Here is a 12,340-nt window from a genome sequence, read left to right on the forward strand (position 1 = left end):
ATTTTTGGATATGCTGATTGAGAAAAATAAGGTTCTGATGGTGGTCTGTAAAGACTCATGTTCTTTGCAATGATGTGAGAACTGTAAACAACATGGCTGTGTAAGTGACGAGGATCTAAAATGGCTACCATATGAATAAAACAAAAAAAAAACCTTGAATAAATAGTACAATTTTTCAAAATTAAACATATTAAAATTTCTATATGTTAATAAACCAAGATTCATGAACGCTAACACCTGTCCCATTTTCGAGTTGATATCATATTATTCATCAACTACTATAAGCATCTTATAATCTACTAGTCCCTTCATTTCCTTCAATTAAGACAATTCCAGTTAGTTAGATGCTACTACTTTGCTTTACATTTGTTTTAATGTTTGGTGGCTGTCAAACTACTCCATGGTAAATGATAACCAGTTGATGCAAGATGTTTTATTTTTCATAACTCCACCCTTTCAAGCATGAGCAGAGTTCTTCAGACTTTTATGAATTCTTTTGAAATGCCCAAACATGCCAACACCCCTATCAATCCTTTTTAGCATGGGCTACATGGCTTTAGTCCACTATTTTCAAGACAGTACTTCAGGCAGTGCACTGGCTTTTCTAACAATGTCCATTCTGATTCTTTCGAACAGAGTCTAGGGTAAAGGGACAAGAGACACTAGTTGGGGCCATGGAATCTCTCACAATTGGCATTTCAGACATCAAGTGCTAAATCTCATCCTCACTATTTATAGTACACTAGGCCAATAAAATCAAATATCAGGCTGCTGACTGTGTTATCAGATTCCATGTGGCCCCTATTAAATACTTCCTAAAATGAATGCAGAATGTTTATATATGTCATCTTTGTGGTTTATTACTCAATATAATAAGTTATTGCTTAATGAAAAATGTGACCCCAGTGGTATCTTAATATTTGATATGGAATAACTGATTAAAACAATTACATTCCTTGCATTTTTCATTGCTTCTGCTCCTTTAAACAAAGGTGGTACCTCCTTGAATTGTTTCTGAGTAGCATTATTACAGAATAGTTTTTCCGTGTTATCCATATTACTAACCGAGAATGGTAAACCGGATGGCATGGACGCAGGTAACAGGATGGCATGGACGCAGGTACACGGCGATGGCTCCATGAGGCGTACTGCGCAGGCGCGTACAGCTCAACTAGCGGAAATAGCAAATAAAACAAATGTGCTGCTTGGGATTGTACAAACCGCTGAATGCTTTACACCAAATTCAAACACAATACAGCTCAACTAACATATGGCCCCAGAGAACGGACACAGAACAAACAAACACAACAGGATTCGGTGCCCCGCCCAAAGTCAAACCGGAGAGAGTACAGATGCCGCAAATGTCCACAATACACAGCATAGTGAAACCCGAGATAGTATGGAAGGCGCATGCGTCACCGCCATATTGTGAGTAGCACTACTGCGGAGTGAAGTTAGGAATAATGTGCTGCTTGGGATTGTACAAACCGCTGAACGCTTTACACCAAATTCAAATGCAATACAGCTCAACAATACACACACGAGCCCACCTGGATAAGATCAATGAACGCAGGCGCCTACAACGCGCGTCTGAAACTGCAGAAGCAAAGCAGGCACGGGTTCAAAACGAACAAGCTCGACTGACGGATATACAAACACGAGCCCGCCTGGATAAACAATGCGCCCATAGCTAACGACTAACGACACAGCCACGCAGAAAAGAGGATTGTGCACTGCACCCCAGAGTCAAACGTAAGACAATACGGGATCCGCAAAGGTCCACAAAGATAGTACGGAATATATAAGAGCACACCCATCAAAAAAAAATCAATCGTGTAAAAGCACATAGTATACACGAATCATGTGCTCTCAGCGCATATAAAGCGTATAAGGACAATACGGAGAATAGAGACCCAAAGGCATTGGAGAGAAAAAAAGGCAGATAAGAGATTATGAAAGCAGTGGAATTCGAAAGGCTCAAACAAACGATGGCGCGATACACATGCAGACAAAGGTACAGAATATGAAAGCAGTAAAATTCGAAAGTATTGTAGCGTCCCAGCCAGGTTGAGGGCTTTTTGGTTTTAAGTGACTGTTAGGTCCAATTGAGGGAAGGCGGAGTATAGCACAGAGGACTGATAGCGGGGTATTGGTTTGATGCGGTAAGGGGAGGCGTTGGAGAGGGTGCTAGAAAGTTGTGTTTGGGGTTAGGAAGTCAGCGATTGTTCAAGTAAAACTTTTGAGACACTTTATCATGTCAGTCACTACAGTATCAAAGAAAAGATAGAAACGATTGCATTACCGCAAACAAAAGGTGATTAATCATCAGAACCAGGTGTAATTGAAAAAATACCAGGACAGATTGAGGTCTGAAAAAAAGAGTAGACAACAAAGTCTTTTCGCATTCGCATCATTCAATGGACAAAACGTGGATTTACACAATAATGAACCATATGTTATGAGAATCTGTGGTCCCACAACAGTTGAAGGAATGACAAGTTAAATTTCAAAGAGTACACAATTCCGTCGGGTGTATATTGATGATCTCGGAGAAGCGATGTAAATTTTAACAGGCAAAAAGAAAGGTGATGTATATATTCCGCGAATAACATTACACACCAAAGGAGATCGTGATATGCCATTCGTAGTAAAATGTTTACAGTTTATCGTGAGAATAGCTTTTGCTATGACAATCAATAAATCACAGGGACAAACAGAAAAACTCGGATTATTTATTACAGAAACAGAAACAATATTCACTCACGGACAGTTATACGTTGCGTTGTCACAATGTGTCTCCAAAAAATATTGTTTTTAATGAAGCTTTAAAGTAAAAGTGAAAATAATGAAATTGAAACAATTCCAAAAAAAAATGTAAAATTGTATATGTATATCCAATTAACCAAACACAGGGGTTGGCGAGCGAAGCGAGCAGGGGGCGAAGCCCCCTAGTTCTGGAATATCATACAATGGTGATAGACTAATTCTGATTAAGTCCACTGTGGTACAGCAGGCATATTTTTGCTCTCTTCAAGACACATACCCTGGAAAAGACTGCAAAAACCCTTATGCAGCAACTATCTCCATTACCCATCTTGTGGCTTTACCTTTATATGATATTTAGTCATTTTAAAGAATTCATTAAAGGCAGTTGTATACCAGGATTAAACTTCAATTTTCAGATCTGGTGTTGCTGGGATACAAGGGAAGCAAACAAATACGTGACTTCCTGGCTTAGCCTCAACCTCATCCTCAGAATGGTCACATATTTACATTGTCTTATGTGTGTCTGTCGTTATGTTTTGGATTATTATCCTAACAATGCTGTTATTTTATGCATACACACACAATTCCAAAAAAAATCCTTAGTGTTATAATTAGAATTTGGGTATTCACAAACCTTCCCTGAGATTCTTAAATGAGCTTCTTTTAACAAACATTATTGTCCTAAAATTTGACCAGTGAATCCCAACAAAGTCTGTATGTATCAAAGGCATTATTGTATCTGGAAACAAACACTAGCTGATTTAGAGCCTGTACTAGTTGAACAATTTGCCGCTTCTCCAACTCTACAGATTTATGCTAACGCCACTGAGTAATACACTTAAAGTTGTCAGTGTTGTATAATTTCCATCCATCCATCCATTATCCAACCCACTATATCCTAACTACAGGGTCACTGGGGTCTGCTGGAGTCAATCCCAGCCAACACAGGGCGCAAGGCAGGAAACAAACCCTGGGCAGGGCGTCAGCCCACTGCAGGGCATGCACACACACACACACACGCACACACACACACCAAGCACACACTAGGGACAATTTAGAATCACCAATGCACCTAACCTGCATGTCTTTGGACTGTGGGAGGAAACCAGAGCACCCAGAGGAAACCCACACAGACACGGGGAGAACATGCAAACTCCACACAGGGAAGACCCGGGAAATGAACCCGGGTCTCCTAACTGCGAGGCAGCAGAGCTATCACTGCGCCACCACTTTATAATTAATGTATTTAATTTGATATATGATAGCACTATCATTCTGTTTCTGATTCATAACCACAATATTATTAAATTTTCTCTAATAAAATTCTGAAATATGTATTTCAGTTTTGTAAAATTGTTTATAATGGTGGTGAAAAAGAGACTGCAGGCAGGGTGGAATGGGTGGAAAAGAGTGTCAGGAGTGATTTGTGACAGACGGGTATCAGCAAGAGTGAAAGGGAAGGTCTACAGGACGGTAGTGAGACCAGCTATGTTATATGGATTGGAGATGGTGGCACTGACCAGAAAGCAGGAGACAGAGCTGGAGGTAGCAGAGTTAAAGATGCTAAGATTCGTACTGGGTGTGACGAGAATGGATAGGATTAGAAATGAGTACATAAGTGGGTCAGCTCAAGTTGGACAGTTAGGAGACAAAGTCAGAGAGGCAAGATTGCGTTGGTTTGGACATGTGCCGAGGAAATATCCTGAGTATGGGAGAAGGATGCTAAGGATAGAGCTGCCAGAGAAGAGGAAAAGAGGAAGGCCTAAGAGAAGGTTTATGGATGTGGTGAGAGAGGACATACAGGTGATGGGTGTAACAGAACAAGATGCAGAGGACAGAAAGATATGGAAGATGATAATCCGCTGTGGCAATTAATTTTATATTCCTAACGGGATCAGCCAAAAGAACAACAACTTTATAATGGAGGTTAAAAGGCCACATATTAAACGAATGACAAAGATTGAAAGCAGAGTGTGAAGTGCTACTCCCTGACTTTTAACTTTATTATAGGCTTGTGAATATTTGTAATATGAGACAATAGAAGGAAGCAGAAGGATCTACTTGGTTGACTTTAAAATAAAATTCCTCTGTATATGCTGTGTGCCCGAGTCATCAAGTAATTGTCATCATCTTACTAGCAATCAGGTTTTGCTTCATTTACTCAAAATATGTTTTGCAGTTCTGTAAAAGGATAATTTTATATTCCTAACCACCCCACGCTTATTTATACAGTACTTATTTTATGACCTTAAGTCATTAGATATCTTGACCTTAACAGATCTTTTTATAGACAATATGTTTCCTTCTTTGGATCAACTCTGTTGTAAATATGAAATTCTCTCAACATACTTATTTTTCAATTTCAAGTCAGAAACTATCTTAAAAGGAACTTGCCTGACTTCACTAATCCTCAGGGTCCAAGGTGCCATGGCTGCAGCATGTGGTACTGGTGAAAGTAGTCTTGGCAGGATGAGCATGGTTTGGTAGCAACCCAAGACCAGACTTTGACAAGGCCCAGGGGAACAAAGGAGGAGGAGGTTCAGGCAGGAATGTGAGAGTCCAGCACCAGCAAAATAGTAGTGATGTGGCAGCAGGGGACATGGACCTGATGGGAGCAGTATGGTCCAGAATGTTTCATGGTTGGAGCTCTGGAAGGCAAACAGTGTGTAACGTCCTCCCTAGCTCATTCAATCTCTTCTGCAGGGGCTTGGCAGAATTGTCTGAATGCCCACAATGCTAGCAAAGAGAGTCCCAGGAGCATATATTGAGCCGTTGCCCAAAGACCTTGGGAGAAGGGTGCTCTTGCTGGCATCATGATCAGGTTTTGAGGGTAATAACAGATGTTGTAATCACAGTGATTGGTCAAAGCAAACAGCAACAACAAGTGATGAAGTGAGTCACTTTTGTAAGGGCTGGAGCGAGGCTGCAGGACAAGCCCAAGCCACCAGGAGGGCTACTTACCATAGTACAAGACTGGTAGCTGATAGTCGACCTAGGGAGACAGCTCAGATTCCCAGGCACCACTGCAGAGACTACACTAATGCCAGACATAATAATTGCAAATTATTTTAATTTAAAGTAGAATATCAAACACAACTGTCTCGATTAACTTAATCAAGAGTTATGAGCAATTGGACCATTATTAAAAATAATGCCACGTAGTCAGTACTGCCGCTCCCTATACGCAGAGTACGCAGTCTGCGTAGGGCACCAACTCCCAGGGGGGCACCATCCCAGCTGCTCAAAAAAATCGTTTTTATATATTATAATAATAAATTAATATTAATAATATACATATACAAATAAACAAAAGTATAAACGTATATATTGCATTTTACGGTGAACGCAGAGTAGGCTAAGCACACGTGATGACGCGCGCGCCCTCACCTCTGTTACGGCTGCCTATTTACTTCCGTAATATTTGGGGGAGGGGGCGCAAAAGTAAATTTCTGCTTAGGGCACCCATTTGGCCAGCAGCGGCCCTGCACATAGTTCCAGATAATGTCAGATTTACAATCATTCCTAATTCTTTATAGCAGCATTTGAGGTACTGTAGGATGGGATTAAGCTATCTACCAGTAAATACATTTAATACACTACATTATTAACACCTTGTCTAATTTGGCTCAGCTATAAGGAACCTTATACATCCTCCATAACTCAATAGGAAAATAAATGGAAAAAGTTCTTTTTCTGTGCTCGTGTGTGTGAAACTGCATCAAGCTTCTTCAGAATCTGGCAATAATTCATTAATTTTATGCTGTGCTGGGCTGCTGCCAACCTTTCTGTTTAATTCCTGTTTGTCTAATCAATATGAGGAAGTATTACATAACACGATTTTAATTTTTAACTATCTGTCTACATTGGGTCAGAGTGGGGTTTTAAGTGTTGTTTAACTGGATTATTGGATTGATTGTACTTTTGATTGAATGTATTTTTATGCAGTAATGTTTGTTTGACTTTGCAGCATAACTCTTGTTGCAATATATATATTTGGAAAGGAATAAAATTTGATTATTAAAACATTTGCACAACAATATTTTCTAAAAATGCATGCAGACTATCCATGGTAAAGATAAAAGCCAAGTTATACAACAGTTATTTGTTATTTTCAATTACTTGTATAAAAAATGAGTTGTGGACCAAAATATTGCTACTTTTAAGGTCTGCACCGTGCTTTTTCCCCAACTATGCAACATATTGGTGAAGTCTGAGGGCTTCAAACATTATGTCTGTTTATCTACTATAAATGCATCCTTACTTTCACAGCATATCTGCTAAGATGCTTATAGGTTTGACTGAAAATGAAAATATTACTGTGCAGCTGCCTTGTTATCCACTTTACTATAAAACCGGAGCCCTCTACATGATTGATTGTTTCCTATTTTAAAACATATTTAATGGTATGTGACCTTGATTAATGCAACAATTTGAAGATTAGTTTGTGCATATTGTAAGGAATAAATTTTTCTACTGGCAAGGTAGTTTTCTTTCACAGTGAAGAAATATATAATAATAATAATTAAAAATTATAATAATGATAAGGCATTTTATTTATATAGCACCTTTCACATGCTCAAAGTGCTTCACAGAAATTCAATCTGAAATTAACAGCAGGCTATAAATAACATTGGAAACAAATAATATCATGCATAAAACACTAAATAAAGATAAATACCAGAAACACAATGAAGAAATTGATTTATGGTTGACATTTTTGCTGTGATGTTTGGTATTTTTGAACTCTTGGTTTTAAGCATTTGGCAAGAGTTTGGACTGTAAGCTTTCTGTTATCACCTGGTCCTTGTGTCAATTTTGTTTTCTCTATCTTTTCCTGTGTGGTAGAAAAGTAATCTTATTAGAAGTAATTTTGAATAAGTAACCAAAAAGACACATAGTGACATAGATGCCTATTTATGACTGTATGAAATGCGTTTTGTCATTATCAAACCCATGTATTCTAATACAGGGCTATTGAGGTCTATCCCAGCAGCACTGGGCACAGGCTGGAAACAGCACCGGCCAGGACATAGTCCATCATAGAGCCTGCTCACACACACATACATATACGCACACCCACACACCGAAGAAAACTCATATGACAGTCACCATAATACAACTTTGGGGATGTGAAAAATAATTCAGAGAAAAATATACACAGAGATAGGATAGGATTCAAACCAATTAGGCTGGATCCATAGAATACCAATTCTAACCACTACACTATCTGGCCACCACATTCTTAAAATGCTAAACATAATTAATGTTACCTAATTTTCTATAAGACCTACTATTTGTTTTTACTTCTTATTAAAATATGTTGCAAGAGATGAAAGTGGATATGAAATGTACAATAAATGTTTTGCAGTTTTACATTACCCTATGTGCAATATTCTTTTACAGCACAAAATAAACAGTGAGCATTTAAATATTTTTCTGCAAGGCTAAAATGAGTTAAATACTTGCTTTAAAAAAGTGAATGTGTGGTGTCTTCAAATCTTACACTTTTTCTTCCTTCATTTAATATCTTACATTCATTTACATTAAATCTGCCCCCAAACCCCCCCCCCCCCCCCCCCCCATGATGAGTGAATCCTCTACTATCACTACTTCCTCTTTTTCTGTGGACTGGTTTTCAGGTGACCTGGCTTCTCATCCTTACTTATAACCTCAAACTTATCAGAATCACTGCTCAATTCTACAAGGTCGGAAAGGAAGTTGACCCTTCAACTCTGTGGTTGATGACCCTTCTTTCCTTACGTTTATGTCTAACAATGATCAACCTTTTTCTTTCTCTCCAGTCTGGAGTCTTCTTCATGCCACTTTAGTTGTTCTCATTATCTCCCTAAAGGACACCTAGGCAAGGTCTGCCATGGCGTTCCTTACTATAACACAGCCTAGCTACTTCATCCTCAAGTTTGGTGACCCTGAGCTTGAGATATTGGATAAGCCAGCATCTCTGGTATGTGTAGGCCTTTTAGAAGCAAACTTCATTGAAGCAAGATTTCTAAAAAGTGCAACATCATGCAGGACTTACTGTATATTTGATTGGCTTCATCCTGTAAACTGTTGACCCCTTTTAAAATGAAATATAAATTAAATATGAGTTTAAATGAGCTAGATTACCTGTGTAATATGTTTGGAGGGGGCATCCCTAAAGGCCCGTATTTACTAATTAAAGATCTTACCTTTACTCCTACTTTGATGCCTTCTTCTTGCTACTAGTACTAACACAATTTAAGTTGTAGCTGTTTGTGTATGAATCTTTCAGTAGACTTTCCCCTACTCCTGTCTGTTTCTGCAAGAAACTGTTTTTTCACCACTTTTTTTTCATTACTTCTAACCCAACACAACTACTAGTATAATTCCTGTTTAGATGCCGTCCTTTTTAATTTTAACCCCTGCTTTCCTGATACCGTTAATGCTCATCGAATTGCACACTATGTTCCAGGCTTAACTAGTGTTCTTTTGCTTCCTTCCTTACAGGGAAGTTTCAATCACATGTTTAATGTTAATGGAAAGAAAGAATTATTTACTTACTTTCTTTTTTGCTTCTAATCCTTCTGCCTTCGCTGAGCTACAAACATACCCATCATTTATAGCATACTTGGTTAGTTGGGCAGCTGAAAAAAGCTGCAAAAAAACTTCTAATGGGAAAAAAGCACTAAAATGACTATCTGCCCCATTAGCAGCAACCAAAAAAGATTTTTATGAGCAAACAATATATATGAATCAATTTCATGTAGAAACAACATGCTGCAATTCACCCTGGACATCAGCAAAGCAGTCTTTCTAACATAGCAACAGAGTCTGAGCTTCTGGGGTCAATTATCGCTTTTATAAATTATTATTTTTAACAAAATTGTGAACATATTACTAAAATAAATACAGCTAATGCCTTCAATAAAGAAAGTATGAAATTTTATTCCCCATCATACAGTGAATAAATCTACAGTAATCTACTGAATAATAAATCTACAGATCATCTACAGTAGTTTAGATCACATGATACAGATTTTTGTGTTAGTTATAAAAACCTATTTTGATTACACAATTTTGTCAGTAATGCAAGGATTTGGCCTAATTCAAAATGCTTGCATTTGCTGACTATGTTCCTTTGAAAGAAATTAAAAATGCTGTGTATTTAAATGTATTGTGTAACTTTATATTGACTTGATAAATAACTTCCACCAAATTGTATAAAATGTTGTGCAATTCCTTCAAAATAAATAAAAAAAAATGATTACAATGATATTTAATGTTTTTTTTTAATTATTTATTTAGATGTGTGAAGACCTTTTCTCAAGAATCAATGACAGCAATAATGACAACTGTATGTCATATTCTGTGGAAGTAAGTTAATTGTATATTTAAAATTATCAGGTATACAGGAATTTCTTATCCAAATGATACAAATGTGTTTTCTCCTGCAAATTTAACAGTTTTCTTATACTGTATATAACTTCTTTCTATAGCAACTGATGGTAACGGAAAATTCTAGCCTACTCTTCCCTTTCATTAGTTTGCATGTCAAAGGAAATGTTTAATTTCTGAAAGCTGAAGTGAGATAAATGAAGACCTTTTTCATATATCTCATATATCTTCATATATGAGGGCATTAAGAGCTTCATGGAAACCTTTGCTAGAAAGATTTATATGGAATCAATAGCGCATTTTTCTCAGAAATCAAATGGACAGTATTGCACAGTGGCTTAAGAGCTTTTAAGGACAGACCAAAGAATGTGTAGCCAAACAAAAACAGAAATTGTATGGTGTGAGGTAGTAAAATAGTCCTCCCCAATTATTATACAAATTTATGAAAACCCTTTGTACTAAGTTGCCTGCAAGAAAGTAAGTATGTGATGTTTCTGTATTGTTTTCCATAAAAAGACCATTATTGTTTAAATAAATCCATTCTTTTATTAAATAAGAATCTATTTTTTTTTTTCATATTCACTTAGCCAACAATTTTTTCTCTGTGACATTGTTTGTTGGTAATTATTCAACTTTATGCCTTTTTAATAATAATTTGATCAAATAAATAACATGATCATGAGTGCATGGCTTTAGGTGAAATTAAAAAATAAACCAACTTTACTTTAACACATGCCACTTAAAAAGGTTCTAAAGGTCAGTTAGTTTTTATTTTGACCATCGGTTTTTACCTTTGATAAAAAGTTGTATATAAGCCATCATTTAATGGTGTGAATACTGTATATTATTTGTAATCTGAGCTGCCCATTGAAGCTGTAATATAGCTGTAGTATTTAACATGGTGTATAAATCAATGAAGATAATGTGAAAAAGTAATGAATATACTTTTTCAGTGCACAAGCATTTCCAAATAACTAAAAGATTGAAAAGCAATTTTGCCTAACAGAATTCTGCGCTGTAGGGGAAGAGGGCCTGCTCACTTAAACAATTCCTTAAGTCCCTGGTACTGTGTATCTTTTTATTTCCTAAAATTGTGTTTGTAATGTTCTTCCACTCTAGGTGAGTTATATGGAAATATACTGTGAGAGAGTCCGTGACCTCCTTAACCCTAAAAATAAGGGCAATCTAAGAGTCAGAGAACATCCATTAATGGGTCCATACGTAGAAGATCTTTCTAAACTTGCCGTCACCTCATACAATGACATTCAGGACTTGATGGACTCTGGAAATAAAGCCAGGTATTTTAACAGAATTCTGCTTATTGATTGTTTTCTATGAGACTAAGTAGATCATCTCCCTGCTACAGTGTTTGATAGCATCTTTAAATTATAAATATTTAAATAACTACAGGTGAGATGAAACAGAACAATTTTAGTGTGAGTCATTATTTTACTAAACATCATTGCTTTTTAGTCATATAAGCTTTACAATGATTTATTGTGATTGTGTTTCAGCTATAACCAATCAAAGGCAAAATTTGGGATAACTTAAACATATTTAGAGATATATTTTACAATGTAAGTTTCTAATTTTCCCAGGAAGGCACAGAAAAAAGATTTTAAAAACTCACTCTAAATATTTTACTGATAAACAGTGCTATACTTGACATATTTATATATGACTCTGAAATATCCATTTAGTCCATTTATCTATTTGCTTCATAAATTCAGTTTAATATAATTTTTTCCTTGTGTGTAGCACACTTCCCATTTACAAGCTCAGTGTGTGACACATATTTACAAATATGAATAGTTCAAATAAAATGAAAGACACCATGCAATAAAATATAAATCTATCATTGTAAATGTATAATGACTATGCAGGATGTACTTACAAATAAATACACCTATTAACAATTTTTTTTAAAATAAATGTTTAAGATTATACAAGTAATCATTTAAGTATATGACAGTATTTATATATTGTAAGAAGAACGACCATAAGAAATTGCAAAGGTTTGGGGCAGCCACTCGTATAGTTTTTCCCGACTGCAAAATTGATGCCAAAGCACAGACATGTTCATACAACAGAGTCCAAAAAAAATTCTGAGAGCAAGATGGCAGCTTTAAAGGCCAGTGGAGGAAGTGATGTCATCAGGACCAGAACCGGAAGTGACGTCGTTGGCTGCCCCTGAGCCGGG

At 36.7% G+C, this 12,340-nt stretch overlaps 1 protein-coding gene across 27 annotated transcripts in view; it reads left to right on the top strand.

Annotated features, from left to right (window-relative positions):
- Positions 1-12,340, top strand: part of kif1aa (kinesin family member 1Aa) — a 243,450-nt gene that overhangs the window by 60,643 nt on the left and 170,467 nt on the right. For all 27 annotated transcript variants that reach the window (XM_028794777.2, XM_028794779.2, XM_028794780.2 and 24 more), the window contains exons 5-6: positions 10,051-10,119; positions 11,260-11,438. In XM_028794777.2, coding sequence (XP_028650610.2) covers positions 10,051-10,119; positions 11,260-11,438 — 248 coding nt within the window. The remainder of the gene's footprint in view (positions 1-10,050; positions 10,120-11,259; positions 11,439-12,340) is intronic.

Source organism: Erpetoichthys calabaricus, chromosome 2 (assembly GCF_900747795.2).
Source record: "Erpetoichthys calabaricus chromosome 2, fErpCal1.3, whole genome shotgun sequence".
Classification (NCBI taxonomy): domain Eukaryota; kingdom Metazoa; phylum Chordata; class Cladistia; order Polypteriformes; family Polypteridae; genus Erpetoichthys; species Erpetoichthys calabaricus.